At 43.5% G+C, this 21,205-nt stretch overlaps 2 protein-coding genes across 2 annotated transcripts; one reads left to right on the forward strand and one right to left on the reverse strand.

Annotated features, from left to right (window-relative positions):
- Positions 1-200: 200 nt before the first annotated feature.
- On the reverse strand, positions 201-5,069 carry LOC306971008 (uncharacterized protein). Its single transcript, XM_079567134.1, has 2 exons — positions 4,713-5,069; positions 201-1,027 (listed from the first exon to the last, which is right to left on the reverse strand). The coding sequence occupies exons 1-2, from the start codon at positions 5,027-5,029 to the stop codon at positions 205-207; spliced, it is 1,140 nt and encodes a 379-aa protein (XP_079423260.1). The 5' UTR covers positions 5,030-5,069; the 3' UTR covers positions 201-204.
- A 918-nt stretch (positions 5,070-5,987) lies between these two features.
- LOC306971000 (uncharacterized protein) lies at positions 5,988-14,385 on the forward strand. Its single transcript, XM_079567125.1, has 2 exons — positions 5,988-6,227; positions 13,116-14,385. Exons 1-2 carry the CDS (start codon positions 6,050-6,052, stop codon positions 14,294-14,296), a joined length of 1,359 nt encoding a protein of 452 aa, XP_079423251.1. The 5' UTR covers positions 5,988-6,049; the 3' UTR covers positions 14,297-14,385.
- Positions 14,386-21,205: the final 6,820 nt, after the last annotated feature.

Raw genomic sequence — 21,205 nt, forward strand, 5'->3', positions numbered from 1 at the left:
TTGGTAGCTTCTGTCTTGACCTGTTTTGGAGCTATAGTGGAGAGAAGGAGAGGCTAAATGCTAACGTCGTCGGCGCTGTGTTTACGTAACTGAAGGCACGGGTGAAGATCAGACAGGTCCTAAAGAACTCGTCAAAGCTAAGGTAAGAACATATATCAGTATGTAAAAACGGTGGCCTATTCCTTTAACAAGGAAAGTTCAAAGTCAAACTGCTAACCCTACTTCCGTCTTCAGATCACCCATGGCGTGTTTTGTGTGGACTTTCATGTGTGATTTGAGATTCCATCTTACAGTAAAGCCTTTGTTACAGAATGGACAGCTGTAGGGTTTTTCTCCAGTATGAAGTTTCATATGTGCAGTTAAATTACATTTCAGTGTAAATGCTCTCTGACAGATTGCACAGCTGTAAGGTTTCCCAACCGAGTGAGTTCTTATGTGTGTTTGCAGGTGGCTCATTTGGGTAAATGTTCTCTGACAGTAAATGCAGCTTAATCGTTGTTTGCTAGTGTGAGTTTCCTCGTGTTCTTCCCCTGTCTGTTTTCTCACATTGTGTTTCACACAGAGAGGACAGCTGTCTTTTCTGTGAACTCTACTGTGTGACTGTAGAGCACGTTCACTGCTGAATTTCTTTTTACACACTGAGCACTGGGGTTTCTTCCACAAAGTGTAACTCATCCCTGGTTCAGACTTGTATTCGGTGGGTAGACCGTAGTTTTGTGCAGCTGTGCTTCCGTTTCTGATCTGGAGTTGGTTGTACTGGTCTCCTTCAGCCACTGTCTCCATCTGTGCATCTGTGCTGCTGATTGGACCTTCGGAGTTGTCATCGCTGTCGGAGGATGAGCAGTCGTCATCACTGTCGGTGGATGAGCTGTCGTCATCACTGTCGGTGGAGGAGCCGTCAGTGTCAGAAGAGTGCTCAGTGTCAGAGTGCTCAGTGTGGAAATATGGGTTCAAGCTGATGTCTTCCTCCTGTGTTTCCTGTGGCTCTCCTGTCTTCACAAATACGGTGCTAAACTCTGTGGAAAACCTGAAACATAATCAAAGGTGTTCATATTACGATTATAAAACTATTAGTAGTAAATAGTGCTGATTTGTAGGTCTGTCGGTGCTCAACCTGGGGGTCAGAGAGATCATTTCAGGAGCTCATCAGCTTGTATGGGACGCCTATAAAAACATCTGTTCCTGATGTAGCTTGAATGAACAAGTTTCCTGTGCTGGTTGCAAATAGTGATGGGCTAAATGAGCCGAGGTATCGACACATGTATCAAGCACAGAAAGCAACACCCCGGCCGAACCATGTCATAAACATTTAATTTTAACAAAAGTCACGTGACCAACACTTAACCTTAACCATTTATGTGTAGCAGCGAGCAGCAGGGCACGCCAGTTGAATGAGGGCAACACTTGGCCATCTCTTTCCTTCCTTCACATCAGAGTGTGGGTCAGTTAAAAACATTATATTGTTAAATCGACACACCACTCGCTCTGTGAGAAGAGTGCCCAGTCTGTAATTCCAGGGTATGTGTTCGAGACGATGGTCTAGAATGGTTTAGTCATTAGACTTGACACAAAAACAAAACATAAATGTGCTTTGCACCTTATATTGTCACAAACAGAACTATTCTTTATTATATCTTGCTTAGTAGGGATGCACCGATACAACTTTTTCTAAAACCGATACGAGTACTTTGATTTAAGTACTTGCCGATACCGAATACCGATACGAGTACGAGGCATTTTCTTCAACATACTTCCTGTTTTCTCAGCAGATTGGTTTGTAATTAGTTAATTTCCTTAAGTAAAGTAGGCTACACATTTAAGAGCAGTTGTATTAGAATTGTGCTGATGCCATTTATTATTTATTTTATTTTCATTCAATATATTTTTTCATTTTTATTGCACTGTCCATCATAGACAGAAAAGTTCATGTCCAAAGGCTCCCAATGCCTGTGCTTTATTCATTTATGTGTTTTTATTTAACAATAGTATTGAGATGTTACTTAAATGGTCTCTTTTCGTCTTTACTTCAGCTCCTGTAGATTTTCTCGTGTGTTTGTAGCAACTTAGCGAGTAGCTACAGCGTTTTCACAGTTCTGATGCAGCTCATTTTCGCTCAATATAAACATGCTGTATCTCTTTATTTAGCATTTTCTGAGGACTTTTTAGTCGCTGGGTTTCAGATGAATAAATCCCTGGGCATAAAACGGCGTCAGAATGGCCAAAAATGTTAGCCGCGAGTCAGCAACGTTAGCCTGTGTCTTGTAAACACTGCAGACGCTGCAGCACTGACAACATTTAGCTCTGATTAAATCCAGCTCAGACTCTGATTTAGAGAGCACAGTCTGTAATAAAGTCAGCTCTATCTGGATTATTGTTTTTCCACTAAAGAATTCTCCAGTTTGTTGCCATTTTCTCTCCTCAGCTGAGAGCTGCGCCTCGTAGGTGCGCTCACCACACGTCAAATGGTGTCGGTTTCCGGAATCGGGACCTCATGAATGAGTACGAGTATGAGCACAAGCATGTGGCATCGGCCCGATACCCGATACTTGTATCGGTGCATCCCTATTGCTTAGTGACTTCCTTTTGAGATGGTTATAACACTGATATGTCTCATTCATTTGTTTCCATTCTCATTATCCAGAGCAGTTTTTCTCTTACTGAATCCTCACTCTCAGCTGTTAAAGGAACAGGCCACCGGTTTTCCATACTGAGATCTGCTCTTACCTGAGCTTAGACGAGTTGATGCGTAACTGTCTGGTCTTTGTGCCCGTGGAAGAGCGTTGTCACTTCTAACTTGGAGTTTGGAGCTATAGGAATATGTTGGGAGTGCCAACAACATCTTTGGTCGTTTTGCGTAACTGAGGGCAGGCACAAAGTCCAGACAGGTACACATCAACTCATCTAAACTCTGGTAAGAACATATGATAGTTTGAAAAAAGGGTGGCCTGTACCTTTAAACAAGCTCATTCATGACCATTCGGTTCACATTTCTGAACGAGAATACAGTTCAGTCATTCATTCTTTATGTAGTACAGACACTGATAAAGGTCCATATAGAATTCAAAGAAAAAGTGTCAGTGTTGAGTTTGCTTTTTTTTTCAGGCTCACTGGTCTAATGCCTTTTCGCCACCAGATGGCGCCTGTACAATGTAGCCAACCAGCACAGTGTGACACAATGATGAATAGGGCTGGGTAAACGGTATCTACTTGGTACCTACTAATTTTCGGTACTTTTTCTCTCCAAACGTCAATAAATGATCTGCAGTGAGTCTAAAAAAGCCTGAACTCATGAGCAGCTTCAGCACAAATGCAGAAGCAAAGCTGTAACTTACTCACACTTCAGTCATTATCAGAGATGGCAGAGCCGCAGTCTGAGCCAGGACTAAACCAGGACTAAACCAGGACTTACAGTAAACTGGTTAAAAACCAGGACTAAACCTGGACTGAATAAGAAACTAGACTCTTAGACAAATAGAAAAGCAGTGACAACGAGAAACACATGGGCTTTAGCTTTAGCTTTAGCCCCGCAGAGCCTGAAGTTACTGCTGCTGTTTAAACTCCAGCTGCACCGGAGCATTTGGGATCAAAGATTGTTTTTTGGAAAATTTGAGCGCTCACTCTGCATTAGCAATGTTTGGAACAGTTATGGTGCATTTTTAGTGACACAGTGAGCGCTCTCATTATGTAACAGATCTTTGACGTGTGGAGCTTCCGCTTCGTCGAACAGCGCAGTGAGTTTAGAAAAGTTAATCTGAAAGAAAATGGTGCCTGATGTGGATCAGTCTCAGCAGCTCAGAAGGTAATAATGTCCTTTCTCTCTTTTTATCACAGCTTTAGTGGGAATTCTGCTCAAAAAATGAAGTTACAGGTGACGCTGCTGCGGCCTGTTTTCTGATGTGCCGTGTTTGTGCCGCTGTGCTGTTTGTTCTCCTGAACCTTTTATAGCCTACACATTATTTTAACTCAATTAAAATAACATAGGTATCGAAAAAAGTACCGTTAAGGCACTGGTACCCGTCACTAGTTGCAAAAACCAGCGGTTGTTATACTGGGGATTACGACGAGAAAACGATGAAGAACAGCGGCTTCAAAGCAGTACTAATGAACTTGTTTATCTTAATAAATCCTTTCCGCTGTCCCTCTGGGGGTAGTACAAGTGTTAATGGGATGATTGGGGGTCTTTCATCTCCCCCTGGTGTCTCTGGCCAGAAAAACACAATTGCAACTTGGCTGCCACCAGGTCGGGGGCCCCAATACACACTAATGGACTCACGAAGAAGAAGCTAACAGGCTAACGGGCAAAGCTAGCTGTGGGCTAGCGCCACTTAAACAGTATTTACAGCCAAGTTTGAGTGAAAAAATGATCTCCATTGTGTAATTGGATATAAAATATCCCTCTCTCCCTTCACCTTTTCTGTCAGCGTAGTATTTACTCACGAACAATTGATGAGTAAAAAAATCGCAACTTGCTACGCAACCTGCAGTTGCGCTTTTGGCCTCTAGGGGCAAGAGTTACTTAATACTGCTTTAAGTGATACTACGTCCACTGTGGAGAAAAATGTCGGTCTAAACCCAAATGTCTCTCCACAATTATATTAAGGTTTAACCATTTTAACTATGATAATAGCGTATGCTAAATTGCTTCCACTTGACTCCAGCAAACAGCATTAATTTCCATGCATATAATAATTGTTTGAGAAATTGAGACCTACACTGGCAGCTCTTCTTCCTCCTGTTTGACGAGTTGTTCCCCTGGCTCCTCCTTAAACACCGCAGTCTGTGTGATTTCGTGGTTCAGACCAGTGCCAGTCGGTGTGGAAGCTTGGACCGCCGTTCCCACTTTGGGCACCAGGACCCTCGGGTTTAGAACCGCGTCCAGAAGCCTCTGTTTCCTCTGAATCTCCATTTTGGAGCGACTCAGTTCCTCCTCGTATCCCGATATCGTCCTGTCAAACAGCGCAAATATCTCTTCAGCGGCCGCAGCCAGCCGTTCGTTCACCAAAACCCTAAACATTTGTCTTTGAGGCATTTTCACAAACTTTAGCTTTAGCTCTAAGCTAACCCAACGAGCTAACAGGAAGTGATTAAGACCAGACCAGTTGTGATTGGTCAAATCTACTTCCTCTTTGGTTCAATGGCGGATGGCAACCAACTACAAAGGTGCATACCGCCACCTACTGTACAGTCAGATTTATAAAAAAAAAAAATCAGATTTAAAAACTACGACTACACCTAGTACGACGACGTATTGGGGCCATCTAGTGACGGGGGGAAACAATGAAAAAATAAAAATAAAAAATTAAAATAATGATTTTGAAACAAATCAGCAAATCTGACTGAAAAAAAAAGAAAAGAAATTGCAGCAAATTTGCGACTATTTTTTCTCATACATTTGCGACTTTTTTTTTTTCTAGCAAATTAGCTTTTTAAAAAAATATATATATCATGAATGTGCTACTTTTTTCAAGCAAATCTTCCACTTTTTTTCTCACAAATTTGTATATTTCAAAATCTCGAAAATTTGCAACTTTTTTTCTCATAAATGTGCATGTCGAAAATCTTTTTTTTTTCTCTCTCTCTCTTTTTGGCCTCTCAAAAAAACATGAATAAAAATATGTAGGCCTATAAGTTGTTAAGCCCTATCACTTCATTCCTTAAAATGTTCTTTTCATTATTATTATTATTATTATTATTATTTTGGCTTGTATATTACTATGTTGTTGTTGCGTCCCGGATTGTTCGTATGCTGATTTTGGGGGATCCCTATCTGGAAAAAGTTGGGATACGCACGAGCTTCGGTCACGTGTTCTTTGGTTTGCCACTCCTCCCACTCACTGTTGCTCGAGTACATGCCCCTCGGACGGACCGCAGCCTTGTCCCACCCATCACTACTACTTCTTCACTGTGGTCGAGGAACCGAGAAGATGAAGGACACCGATGGATCCACGGACGGGACTCGGTCATGGATCTATTACGGACGCAAACTGAGTGGCTACGTGTGAATTTCAGTGGAGCTAGCGGGAGATAACGTAAAACAAGCTAATGCGCGATGGGGAAATGCTGCTGTGCCATCAACTGCAAAAACAGATTCAACAAATACTCGCAGATTTCTTTTTATAGACTGCCCAAATCCCAAGAGAAGAGAAGAAAGTGGATCACCGCCATCGGGAGACTCAATTGGAATCCGACCAGCGAAACTTGGCTCTGCAGCAGCCACTTTGTGTCAGGTATGTTGGGTTAGTATACTGGATTATTAACATTGTCAATATTGTAGATTGGCAGATAAATGCGCTGTCTGTCTCTCTCACACACTGACTGACAGAACCGTCAACAACCCGGGAGTGAGTGTCAAAAATAAAGTATATATGCACATTTTTAATCCAGACAGAAATAGATCCTTCAGAAAGCAAGTATGAACTGAGTGGACTGTTCACTCAATTTGCTGCTGTTGCCGGGATACTATTGCTAAGGGCCATGCTGTTGCTATGTTTTGACATCACATGGATAAGGTCTATACAACCAATTGCTATGCTGTTGCTATGCTGATGCTTGCATGTCATCTGAAACATTGTTAATTTTATAATATAATGTAAGGGATAATGCACGATGAGGTCGGAGGACGGTTGCTTCCGTGGAGTCCAATTATTCTGATAATGGACACCTCTGGGTGCATTATCCCGCTTACACCGTGGTAGGTGTGTGGAGATTTATTAGAAACTATAGCGGTAGAAATATTCCCCATGTTAGGAATTTGTCTCATGCTTGTGTAAATGATAACTCACGTGCAGGAAGTAAACAAACAGGAACCCGGGCCGATGGGGACGCTGCGGACATACCCGTCGCTATGGGCGGGCCATAGGGGGCCGTGCCCGTCCCCCGAGATGCTTGTGCCCCCCCAGACACAGATGTGGTGTCCTCTACGTGATACGCAGGTATACGCTAGGGATGTCACGGTAACCGGTGTAGCGGTAAACCCCGGTAAACATTGTGACGGTGAAAATGACCGTCTTGTTTTGTGTTTTATTATCTCGGTGAATAACCACACCCGCGGTGTAGGCACGGTGAGCCTCACCAGCCACCGTCTCATCTGCTGCAGTTTCCGCGCATGCGCACTTTGTTGTTTGCAACCCAAACAAAACTTTCTCGAAGCTGGAATCATGTCCGACACGACAGCGCGCAGGATCTATCAGCCTCAGAGTTCAGTTTGCGGAGCGTGCAGGAAAAAGTGTCTCCAAATGCAGCAATACTTCGAACCTCTGACTCACCTGCGTGACCGTCTCCCACAGCTCTATAGCAGTAAGTTAACGTTGGCGTTTTAGCTGAAATGCTGATGTGGGACTTTGGGTTGAAGGAGAATGTAACGAGTCGCCTCATAGTGCGGCTGCAGCGCCACCGCCAGCATAAGCCGTGTCCGGATACCTCCGCACAATGGCACAATTCGTTACGGGGCTCCCGGTGGCAGATTGCAATAGATTCACTCTCGCCGCAGTATTATGAGTTTAATAATGACGACATTTTCCCAAATCTGCAAAGCGAAAGCTCACTGGAAGGACAACAACAGTGTTCCTGATAGATGGTTTATCTTCGTTTCTGACGCTACATGTAATACCCTCGAAACGATCAACAACACATCGTTATAGTTCCTTTACTTTGATGTGAAAAGGCTTGGTCTGTATTTTTTTATGTAACAAGCACTGTTCAACTTTTTTGAAACGATTTCAGTTTGTGTAGGACTATCAATGCTTTCTGAACATATTAACACACATTTAAAAAAATACCGCGATAGTACCGAATACCGTGATAATTTTGGTCACAATAACCGTGAGGTAAAATTTTCATACCGTGACAGCCCTAGTATACGCCGTATAACCACGAGAAGCCACTACAAATTGGGCAAAGATAGGCTACGTATCACTCATTTGCACAGTGTTACTTTTGTGCTTTCTGCCCAATTAGACCAGCCCAAACTCCACAACAAGTAACTATTTCCTCCCCTGACACCGAGAGAGGGGACCGGCGGCATTTCATCCCTCTCTCTCTTTCTCTGGCACGGTTCCCTCTAAGCTGCGCTCGGCTCCCGTGTTGTCTGGGCACAAAATAAAACATAGCTGATATGATAGAGGAGCATTAACGATCATCCTCCGCTCTGAGAGTTCACGATGTCGGCCTCTTTATGCTCATTTCCCGTCCCGGCTCGTGAGAGGCAAAGGCAGTGACAGGTGCTCGTGTGTGTTTTACTACAAAGCGCTGAAGTTGAACCGAAAAGAGCCCGCGTTCCAAGTGTGCGTTTTACACTCAGACACTGGAGCTTTAGTGAAGGCTGAGAGAGACTGAAGAGTGGACGCGGCCACAGCACTGACCGAGCCATATTCATGGTCCAAAAACGGTGGCGCGAGTGTGGGGGGAGTGTGGGGGGAGTGTGGGGGGAGTGTGGGGGGGAGTGTGGGGGGGAGTGTGGGGGGGAGTGTGGGGGGAGTGTGGGGGGGAGTGTGGGGGGGAGTGTGGGGGGAGTGTGGGGGGGAGTGTGGAGGGGAGTGTGGGGGTACAGGCGCTCGTTCAAGCCCCAGAGTCCGGTCGTTTTCCACACTCAGAAACGTGTTTTCGTTGCATCGGCGCAGTATTCTGCACAGACGCAAGGCCCAGCTCATTCAGCTGCTTTTGAAAAGGACCTCACTCTCATAAATGCAAGTTTGAGTTGAAGGATGTGTTGATGAGGAGGTTCAACTCGGAGAAACGCCACCTGCAACACACTGACGTTTCCGCCACGAGGACTCGTATGTTGCAGCTGTAGTTGGTCTGGTCATATTTGCTGTTGATTATGTTTAATGTAATGATCAGTGAATAGTATAATACCATATGAAAAATATGCATTTAATAGTAAATGTGCCCCCCCTTGGATTTCATATGCCCCCCTTAAGACTGACGTCTGGCGACGGGACTGGCTGCGGAGTGGAGCTGATCCGAGTCACTTAAACACAGTGCAGACGGCGTTAGCATTTAGCTTCTCCCTCTCTCCACTATAGCTCCAAAACAGGTCAAGATAGAAGCTCAATCTCAATCTGACGAAGACCAGGAGGTTTTCGAATCGCTGCATTGGCTCCCCGTGTGTTTCAGGATCGATTTTAAAGTTCTTTTAATGGTTTTTAAATGTCTTGGTCTTCTTATCTTTCAGAACTGCTTTTACCTTACGAACCTTCACGGCCCCTTCGCTCCTCCTCAGGGGTCTCCTAGTTTTTCCTAAAAGTCAACAAAAAGACTCAATATTACGGCCCTCGCCTCTGGAACCACCTGAGGAGGAGCTCAGGGCTGCAGAGAACGTTCATGTTTTTAAGAGCAAGCTCAAGACCCACCTTTTTAGCTTAACCTTTAACTGACTAATCTATTTATTTAATCCTAATATATAAAATATATATATGGTAGGTTGTCCCAGGCGTATTGTTTTAAATTTTGTAATCTGTAAAGCACTGATACCTATCCGTATGAAAAGCGCTTTATAAATAAAGTTTGATTGACTGATTCCATCTTCATCTTGGCAACAGCAGCAAATTGAGTGGAAAGTCCACTAAATTTACTGCTGTTAAAGGCTCTATTTCTATTTAGATTTAAAGGAATAGGCCACCGTTTTTACATACTGAGATATGTTCTTACCGTAGCTTTGACAAGTTCTTTAGGACCTGTCTGGTCTTCCCCCGTGCCTTCAGTCACGTAAACACAGCGCAGACGGCGTTAGCATTTAGCCTCTCCTCCTCTCCACTATAGTTCCAAAACAGGTCAAGATAGAAGCTACCAGGAGTAGTTTGGCATCCGCACAGTAAAGTGAAGATTACTGCGGGATTTCGAACTACTCCTGGTATTATTACGCCTTACAATATAGTTCCCCCTTTTATCTGCCTAAAAAATCCACATTGTTTAATTTTGTGTAATTATACTTTGTAGTGTAACACTTCACGTAACCATATTTAAATAGGGAAAACGTGGAAGAGCTTGGTAGCTTCTATCTTGACCTGTTTTGGAGCTATAGTGGAGAGAAGGAGAGGCTAAATGCTAACACCGTCTGCGCTGTGTTTACGTGACTGAAGGCACGGGGGAAGACCAGACAGGTCCTAAAGAACTCGTCAAAGCTAAGGTAAGAACATATCTCAGTATGTAAAAACGGTGGCCTGTTCCTTTAAAATGTGCATACTCTATATGCTACATCAACAACTTTCAACACAATCTGCAAAGAGCAACAGTAGAGTGCTAAGAGACACCGTAAAGGAAGTGGGAAGATGTATTTATAGTGCGTTCATTTGTTACATTCTGAACAGAACCCTCAACATTCCAGGCTGAGTGTCAAAGCAAATAACGAGTCAAAGCTGACATTCGTCTGGCTCCTGTTGCTATGCTGTTGCTTTGCAGGAATCTGCATAACCTCTCTTCATCAAAAGTCAGTCAATGTGGAAGGAATGTAATAGCAATGTAATAGTAATGTTAATGAAAGCCCAAAGTCTAACAGCAGTATGGTCTCAAACCCAGCACCGACACACCAAAAAAAAAAAACAGGTTTGCAACACAGCCACTGTTCGTGACAAAAAGGCCTACAGGCTCTACATTGGCATGGACTTACATCATCTTTATTCTAAACAGAACCCGCAGCGTTCCAGACTGAGTGTCAAAGCAAGTGGCACATTTCACGTGTCCGTATCTGGCCTCTGTTGCCAGGCTGTTACATCAGCTGCATGGATAAAAACAGTTACCCAATAAAGTGGACAAATCGAAGTTTAAAGGGGCTAGATGCAAGTTGGCCATTTTATACTCCCTACTGCCACCTTAGGTCATACGTGTAACTGCACCTTCTATTTTAAAGGAATAGTTCACCATTCTTCCAAACTGAAATTTGTTCTTACCTGAGCTTAGACGAGTTCATACGTACTTGTCTGGTCGTTGTGCGTGCAAATGGAGGATCTTGGTTGCTTCCAACTTCACCCCAGTTTGGAGCTATAGGAATACATTGGGAGAGGCCAAATGCTAACAACATCTTTGGTCTTTTTGTGTGACTGAGGGCACAATGACCAGACAGGTACTAATCAACTCGTCTAAGCTCAGATAAGAACATATCTCAGTATGGAAAAACGGTGAACTATTCCTTTAAAGAGGGGGTATTATGCTTTTTTCAGTCACATAGCACCAGTCTATATCACACTACAATGATGACCAAACCTTCTGTTGGTCTGTAAATGCAGTAAATTAGAATAACTGCCTTGTATAAAATTGCTCTCTCAAATTGGCTGTAGTGAATGTCTTGAAATAGGCCTCTGTCTCTTTAAGAACATCTGACCCTTTCAGACACGCCCCCTCCACACACTAGGTGTGTTTAAGATGAAGTGCGCCTCGCCTCGATTCCAGACGAGACCAGGCAGTGGCGTCAGAGGGCGGAGAAAGGCGCCGCTAATCAAGGCAGACGCATCTCAGCCCCGAGAACAGAGAGGAGCCTCAGATCACGCAGCGTCTTGCGTTTGTTAGAAAGAGTTTGGGAATAAAACTATTTTAAAAGTTTGTGAACACATTTCTGCTTCTCCCACACACCACACAGACGCCCCATCACTACAACAAAAATAACAGACTCTCCTCTTACAGGTTAGGATTAGAATAATAAACTTATGCATATTTAAAATGTAGGCCATATGTTGAACACACTGGCACTTTCTGTCAAATATGAAGTCTCTGAAGCATTTCTGCAGATGTAAGTAGATCTCTGTGGTGAGAAAAGATGAGGCAGGGGCTGCGGAGCGTCAGGGCAACACGTCTCCGATCTAAACACAACTCATATCCAATCATCTGTCAGTCCTCTGTCAGCAAACGTGTTTACGGCACTTCATTTCCCACAATCCCTTTGGCCTTTGTAGTTCAGCCAGCCGAGCGAGGCGGAGAAAAGCAACTTCGCTCGCTTCACTACCCAAGGCGCTCCAGCCGCCTCGGTCTCACGAGAATACGGGCACCGTCGCACAGGTGGCGTCCGAGCGATTCTGACCGGCCTGCACCGCTCGCCTGCAGCGCCTCGCTCATCTTAAACACACACGCTGTCTGTGGCATCAGTGGGGAGGGGGTTCTGCTGAGGAGCAGTGGTTGGTTACTCGGCTGGTGACGAAAGCTCGGAGGCGTCTCCAGGAGGTGGGGGCGTTCCTTGGAGGACTCAGGCAAAGCTATCCCTAAAATGGCCGCCATCAGAGTTTGTACAGATTACTCAAAAATACGTGAATGTGCCAAGGCAACACTTCAGGCACGTTTTTAATGAGGGAATGACATAATAACATGAAAAAGTCTATTTTGCATAATACACCCCCTTTAAGCTCGTGCATGATGGCACTTCGGACCCGAAGTAACAACTTTTTGAGTGACAGTGCAGGATTTTAGAGGCAGTTGTGGTGAACAGGTCTGAGCTCATACTACACATTAGGACATTGCTGGAACATGTAGGGGGAGGAAAATACATAATTTTAACATTTTTAAACTCTGTATGGTCCCTTTAATGTCCCTTTTACTTTCAACAAATGCATAAGCTAAAGAAAACTGAAGCACAGTGCAAGTAGTTAAGTTTAATAAATACTATCAATGAGCAGGACTCTGAGCAGTTTTCTTCATGAAAGATCAGGAGACTTTTTAAAGTTTATTTAAAATAAAATCGCTTAAAATGGCAATCATCCAGGAAAAAATATATATATTTTTTTTTTACCATGTCGCCCAGCCCTATGTACGTGTAGTGCAGCCTTCGGAGACAAACGATGTGTACTGCTGAATTATGTCCCGTATGAGGCATGAATACAGTGTTTCCACAGGGCATTCAAAATTGTGCCAAAAGTAAGGCCCTAAATGTCAGCAAAAAGCTAAACTGGATCCCAACTAATCCATTAAATCAAAATTGGTTGGAAAAGTCATGACATTGCTTGACTATTCTTACTGCCCAAGTTGAGGATCTACAACAAACATTCAGCTGCTGTTTCGGCTGAAATTGCACGCAGTGTTGGCTCAGAAGTGTGAAATTCTCTTTTGCATTTTCTCTCATTCCTCTGTTTGATGGAATGTTTGTCAATCTTACCTGAATTTCAAGCCGTCTCATCTTTCTTTTTATCTTTCAGGTAAAAAGAGCAACGATCCTCATCATCCAGACTACGTTCCTTCTGTTTTCAGCTTCACCTCTCCCACCGAATACCACCTGGCTTTCAACAACGTCGACCAGTACGTGCGATCTCTGAACTTGCAGGAATTTAACAACACGGCAAGCAACAAGGACGGCCCAGTGCTGCAGCAAAGCCCAGAGGGGGCGCACAGTGACATCAGTCTGCTGCACGAGCTCATAAGGTATTTAAAAAGCAAATTCCTGTCGCTGGGGTACACGTTTCACGGTTTGGAAAGCCAGCTGGATCGCGACTCCACGGACAGTGAGAACTTCGACTGCTGGATTAAGTTTTTCACCGGGCTCCCCAACGTACCCACCGTGCTGCTGCTGTTCGCCTACGTGTCCTCGCCGCTTACCGAGAAAGTCAAGCTGTCCCTCAGGCCGGTCCAGGAGCTGTTTCTCACACTGATGAAGCTGCGCCTGGATTTTTCCGAGGAGTTCCTGGGCCACCTCTTCGGGATTCGCCGGACGACGGCGGCGTGCGTGTTCCGCCGGTGGATACACGTCATGTCCATAAAGCTTCACCCTCTCATAGTGTGGCCGGGGAGGAAGTACTTACTGCGCAGCCTCAAGTTGAACTGCATCTGCATCATCGACTGTTTCGAGGTTTTCATCGAGCCTCCGAAAGGTTTGCTAGCTTTATCCCAGACGTGGAGCGCGTACAAACAACGCAACACCATCAAGTATGTCGTTTCCATCACCCCACAGGGAAGCATCTCGTTCGTGTCCAAGGCCTGGGGAGGATGTTTCACAAACGAGCACCTGGTTGAGAAATGCGGGCTCCTCGACAAGCTCCTGCCGGGGGACCTTCTGCTCGCGCACTGTCCCTTCGCCACGGCGGAGGAGCACGCCGACCTGTTCTGCGCGGAGGTGGTCGGGTCTCCGCTCGCCGAAGGGGAAAAGCAGCTGCGGCAGAGAGAGCTGGGCGGTTTCCAAGAGGCCTCGCCGGCGAAAACGCACACGCAGAGAGTCATCGGACTGTTGAGGGAGAGGTTCTCCATCCTGAGCTCCACTCTCCCCGGGAGCCTCGTGAGAGTGTGGCCGAACGGCGAGGTGGAGAGGAGCCTCGTGGACAAGATCATGACCACGTGCTGCGCTCTGTGTAACCTGTGTGAAACGATCGTGCCTTCTTCTGATTGAGAACACAGATGGGAAATGGGTTTAAAGTGAAATAAATCTGATGTTTTACGCCGTATTTATTGTTAAAGGAACAGGCCACTGTTTTTACATACTGAGATATGTTCTTACTTGAGCCTAGACGAGTTGAAATGTACCTGTCTGGTCTGTGTGCCCGTGGAAGAGCTTGGTCGCTTCTAACTTCAACCCGTTTGGAGCCATAGGAATATACTGGGAGAGGCCAAATGCTAACAACATCTCTGGTCGCTTTGTTTGACTGAGGGCATGCTCAAAGACCAGACAGGTACGCATCAACTCGTCTAAGCTAAGGTAAGAACATATTTCAGTATGTAAAAACGGTGGCCTGTTCCTTTAAAAGCTCCATACCTGATCTTTTTTTATAACGAACAATGAAAGAAAAAGCCACCGACTTAACACTTTTCAGGGTTACTCTCACAGAAATGCCAGAACCTGACATAGACTGCAAAAAATAACAGACAACTCCTCCACACTCTTCCCTCCGTTCGAGGGGGAAATCATGGCGGATTTACAGACTCCTCCTCCCCAGCTCTGACGAAGCATGTTCCTTAAAAGGGCGTAAGGGCGGGATCTTCACTGTAGACTCGGCCATTGTGTGACGTGTAGTGTTCAGTCATAGCCGCGCAGCTCCAATGCTAACAGTCCGGCGCTCATTAGTACGAGGTTTATAAAATGTTTCTTCCGAAAACTAGGGATGGGTGCCGTTCGTTTTTTCCCCCGATACCACTACTTTAACGATACCTTTGTTATTTTAATTGAGTTAAAATAATGTGTATAAAAAGTATATTTCAGGAGAACAAACAGCACAGCGGCACAAACACGGCACATCAGAAAACAGGCCACAGCAGCGTCACCTGTAACTTCATTTTTTGAGCAGAATTCCCACTAAAGCAGTGGTTAAAAAGAGAGAAAGGACATTATTACTTTCTGAGCTGCAGAGACAGATCCACATCAGGCACTGTTTTCTTTCAGATAAACTTTTCTAAACACACTGTTCGACAGTGAAAGCTCCTCACACGTCAAAGATCTGTTACATAATGAGAGCGCTCACTCTGTCACTGAAAATGCACCATAACTGTTCCAAACATGGCTAATGCAGAGTGAGCGCTCACCTTTTCCAGAGACAATCTTTGATCCCAAATGCTCCACTGCAGCTGGAGTTTAAACAACAGCAGTAACTTCAGGCTCTGCGGGGCTAAAGCTAAAGCTAAAGCCCATGTGTTTCTTGTTGTCACTGCTTTTCTATTTGTCTAAGAGTCTAGTTTCTTATTCAGTCCAGGTTTAGTCCTGGTTTTTAACCAGTTTACTGTAAGTCCTGGTTTAGAAGAAGAAGAAGAAGATCTTTATTTATATAGCGCCTTTCACAGACATATAGTGTCTGTGTATAGCTTTACATGAGACAATTGTACATTCACTCCACACTCGGTGGTGGTAAACTACGTTTGTAGCTTCAGTTTCCCCTGGGGGAGACTGTCAGAGGCGCTTTCGCGACTACACACGTCTGCGCCAACGGACCCTCTGACCACCACCATACATTCACTCACACACATCATTCATCCTGGCCTATTGTGCATGTTTTTAGTGGTAGGGGAAACCGGAGTACCCGGAGGAAACCTACGCAGACACGGTGAGAACATGCAAACTCCACACAGAAAGGCCCGTCCAGGTGGGAATCGAACCCGGACCTTCTAGCTGTGAAGCGAGAGCACTATCCGCTGCGCTACCGTGCCGCCCTGGCCGCCTATTCCTGGATCAGACCGCGGCTCTGCCATCTCTGATAATGACTGAAGTGTGAGTAAGTTACAGCTTTGCTTCTGCATTTGGGCTGAAGCTGCTCATGAGTTCAGGCTTTTTAGACTCACTGTGGATCATTTACTGACGTTTGGAGAGAAAAAGTACAGAAAATTAGCACCGAAAAAAAATAGTTTTTCGATACCGCCTCCTACCGGAGCTTTTCGGTCGGTACCAAGTAGGTACCGTTTAACGGTACCCAGCCCTAACGAAAACCAGCCTGGTCCCTTTAATTGTCACTAACCCAGCGTTATCACAGGAGGAATATCTTGCTGTAGCAAATTCCCCAAAATTAGGCACCAGACTTTAAAGTTGTTTTTAAAGCAATACTGAGTAACGTGTAACAGTATTTACAGCCAAGTTAGAGTGAAAAAAATGATCTCCATTGTATAATTGGATTTACAATATCCCTCTCTCCCTTCGCCTTTTCTGTCAGCGTAGTATTTACTACTCACGGACAATTAATAAGTAAGAAAAATCAGGTATAGGAGATTTATATTTCAAATTCCAAACAGAAATAAAACATCAACAAGAGACAAACAAACTTAATCAGGCAAATTTAATTGAAACAGTTTTTAGAGAGTTGAAATACCTGTGCACCTTGTGATTTCAATATGAGAAATCTGTGGGAGAAAGTTTTTTTGACTTTGTATTTGACATATTTATATTATTATTATTATTTATATTACATTAGCAAGGGAGAAACACCCGGAGGAAAGATGAAACATGGAAACTCCAGGTCCATCAGACTTAGTAGCTCCTGGGACTAAAAACAAGAAACAGTTCCCTTTCTCCAGGGTTTCCGTGGGGCATTAAAAAGCATTGAAACTCATTAAGTGTGACAGAAAGCCATAAATGTGGGGGAAAAAATACTAATACATCATTTTAGCTGCATACATTTGTACAAAACACATTCAACAACAGCAACAAACAACAATTGCTTTTGAATTTCAATTTTCCCTCATTCTTACTTTCATGGAATGTTTGCACAATATGGACTTTTTTGTGTTTGTGTCATTCAGATTCTAGTATTTGTGCATTAAAGAGATATTTCACGATTTTTTGACATAGGGCCTCATTTCCTAGTTATCCAGTGTTGTTTATTTCTGGAGATATACTATATCTTTAATTCATGCAGTCCTTATATTGAAGAGCTTAGTGATGCTAGGCTAGTGCTAGGCTAGTGCGTGTCTATGGTATCTAGTAGCCTGCATTAAAAACCTCTTCAAAATCTTCGGGTCGTCCTCCAAACGTTGCCATATCTCATCTGTAGATATTTCTGATCTGATTTGTTCCGTCCCTGCAATGTTTCCGAGACCTGCCGGAGATCTCAGAGTCGTGTAGAGTCTCTTTGAAATCTCCTTGGTCTCCGACAGGTCTCAGAAACATTGCAGGGACGTGACAGAAACGTCTCACGGGTGGAGGACAACAAAGAGTATTCGCAACACAACTGCTCGAGGCAGAGTAGACCTCTCGGAGACCACATGGAGACTTCTTCAATTCTCCATGTGGTCTCTGAGTCGGCTCTTCATTTTCACTGAGACTACCTGGAGACTCGCCTCATCTGCAGGGGGCGTTTCGGAGACATGTCACTGGAAGATATTGTAAATTATGTACAAATTCAAAGGTTTTTCTTTTTTTTTTTTTCACATAATGCACCTTTAAAATGCACCTGTTTTAAACCCTGTTCTTGTAATTTGACTTATTGTATTTTCAGTTCTTGTGTCGTGACATGAAAGGGTTAAAATATGCTGCATAATAATAATATTGTAACTAAGTCTCTATGTTTTTTACTTAGCCCCGAAATGATTTCAAGCTCTTGAAGTGGCCCTCGGCATTATACAGGACGGCAAGTGTGACAAATGTCCAGTCTTGAAGAGCTGGTTTATATGTTTCCTTTATATTTGAATGTGATAAGTGAACTTACAACTTAAATTATGACAAAACACTGTATTGCAGAGATCTTCAATCAGAATATTGTCAGAATATACAGAATGTTTCATGTAGTTTATTAACATCAGCACAACAGGCGTCCAAATCTAGGTTATGTTTCGATATGAACCAATATTTACCAATACATATGTTTGAAACTGGGCTCATTGGTTCCATAAGTGGATTACGTGGTGTGGAATAATCAATACGTTTTAAATTATTTATTTAAAATGAAATAAAAGAACAACTAAAGCTGGAAGTCTTATCCATTGAATCATTGTTTGCGCTCTGAAGCATTCTCTATAATCACACTAAACAAAACTAAGTGTCCCACAGGTGGAGGTCTCTTACAGGCCAAGCAATGCGTGTCGAGATGAGCAGAGAAGTTCGTCAATTAAAGGTCCTATATCATGCAAAATCGACTTTTTGTTGCTTTTAGCCATGTTGTTTTGCTATTTCCTTATCAAAAACACCCCCAGAGTGGTTTGTGGCTTCATTCACGCAGCTCTCAGTAATCCTCCTGAATCCTGCTCTCTGAGCAGCTGCTCCTCCCTCTCCTGGTGAACGACTGAGTGTTCAGTTGTGTCGTAACAGCGGAACGGAAGTGCTCGACGTCTGTAATGCAATGTCTTACAGCCTGATTTTAATTTGTAAAACAGCTTTTTCATTATTTCGGCCGTAAGATGAAAGAGGAAAAAAAAAGGAAAAAAAAAAATAATACAAAAAAATAAAAAGGATGTGCCCGAGGTGCTTCCAGGTCAGCTGTGGCCAAAACAAACACATCCCTGAGCGTCTGAACAGATCAGTCATGTTTGCGCTGCAGCTGAAGATGGAGCTCGTTATAACTGGACACACCTGTTCTTTATTCTTACCTAACGATCATGTCACGGAGAAAAAGAAGCGCGTTTGGCTACGAGGACGAGGAGTTTATATTCAACCCTTTTCAGGAAGAGGCCACTCAGCTGTTTTTTTCTCCGGGATTCAGCGACTATCACCAAAATATTGTTTTTCTGTGACTGTCTCTGATGGATGTTTGGTGAACCTTCACCAGAATCAAAGTGGATTAACTTTTATAACCAACGCGAGTCCCACAATGTAAACAGCGATGGACCAGAGTGGTGAGTCAATCCAAACGCGGGTTAGCTTGTGTGTTAGCATATTAGCATGTGTGTTAGCCATTTATGAAGCTGTGTTGCAGATGTCAACTCCGTATAACTGCATCGTGAAGTGACTTCACTTATTGTTTTTTATTTATATTACGGTAAAGTTGTATGCGCGGAGAGAGGGGGCGGAGTTAACTGAATCGAAGCGTTTTGTTTAAATACCTCCAGAAAACACTTATATTTATCACAAAAATAAGTGCTCCATAGTGGTAGAGGTACAATATATCATATAAATGCCTATACTTAACTTTGGAATGGCTAAAATAGCATGATATAGATCCTTTAAGGGAATTGCATTTTTAATGGTAAAAAATGCAGAAAACAAGGAACAGAAAATAGGGGGGGTGTTATGCAAAATCGACTTTTTCAAGCTTTACATCATGTCATTATGTCATTCCCTCATTAAAAACATGCCTGAAGTGTTGCCTTGGAACATTCACGTATTTTTGAGTAATCTGTAAAAACTCTGATGGCGGCCATTTTAGGGATAGGTTTGCCTGAGTCCTCCTAGGAACGCCCCCACCTCCTGGAGACGCCTCCGAGCTTTCGTCACCAGCCGAGTAACCAACCACTGCTCCTCAGCAGAACCCCCTCCCCACTGATGCCACAGACAGCGTGTGGAGGGGGCGTGTCGGAAAGAGTCAGAGGTTCTTAAAGAGACAGAGGCCTATTTCAAGACATTCACTACAGCCATTTTGAGAGAGCAATTTTATACAAGGCAGTTATTCTAATTTACTGCATTTACAGACCAACAAAAGGTTTGGTCATCATTGTAGTGTGATATAGACTGGTGCTATGTGACTGAAAAAAGCATTATACCCCCTCTTTAAAACAAAACAAATGTATACAGGAAGGCACTTCTCTAAACACTAAAAGAAGCTTTACTTTTGAAAACTTGGTAGTCTGAAAAACATGGTCTGAAATGCATTGCTGAATGGTTCTAAACTTATATAGTAAGTAAGTAATCTTTATTTTATATAGCGCTTTTCTATCTCCTCTAAATACATCAAACAAAAATCTTTGCTCTCTGTGAGTTCCTGGTTCAGACTCAGGTCAGGAGAAATGACCGGGGGACAGACTTCAGATGAACACAAGTGTGAAGTCGCCTTCAGTTCAGCTCTGGTTTGGCTTTGTGTAGTTCCTCATGTGCTTCCAGATACGATCTCCGTTATTGCAGATCGAACATTTGTAAGGTGTATCTTCTACGTGAGTTCTCCTGAGAGAAGAACTCCTGCTCAACCCATTCCTACAAAGTGAGACACTATAAGGTCTTTCACTTGTGTGAGTTCTCATGTGATCTTTGAGAGTACAGTTCACTGCAAACCGTCGAACAGCTGTAAGGTTTCTCATCTGTATGTGTCCTAAAGGCTAAATGCTTTCTGACAGACTGTACAGAAATAAGGTTTGACCTGTGTGTGTACTTCTGTGTATAAAGATGACCCTTCTGTGTAAGTGTTTTTTGACTGATTGAACAGCAGAATGGTCTGTCTATCTGACCTTTAAAGTGCGTTTTTAGACTTAGCTTACTCCAAAATGTATTTATACCGCACACTAGTGAGCCTTGTCTCCTTCATCAGTTGCAGAATGTCTCCATTGTTGGCAGTGGAACTTGTCCCTGGTTCTGACTCAGAAGATAGACCAGAGTTTTGACCTATATGTCGGTCTCCGGTAGTAAGTAAAGCTTCTTTTTTAAAGTGTTAAGAGACAAGTTGACAAAAAACTATTTGATATCTTTAAAATGTGTGAAATGTATGACTTTGACAATCTGGAAAGCAAAGTAAATACACAAAATCACCTATTTTACAACATGTGTTCCAGTTTAATATCACCAAATCAAAACGCTCTAGATTTGATTTCTTATTTTTCATCACATAGAAAAGTAAGAAATAAAAAGCCATCAACAAACAGTTAAAACGCGACGTCAGCAAATCCGGGTAAACATCAGGCAATAACAGACGGGCAGACAGGTTAGGAGGGTTATAAAGTCTTATTGGGCACAAAGGACTTT

The sequence above is a fragment of the Gobius niger genome, assembly GCF_951799975.1.
Source record: "Gobius niger genome assembly, chromosome: 12".
In the NCBI taxonomy this organism is placed as follows: domain Eukaryota; kingdom Metazoa; phylum Chordata; class Actinopteri; order Gobiiformes; family Gobiidae; genus Gobius; species Gobius niger.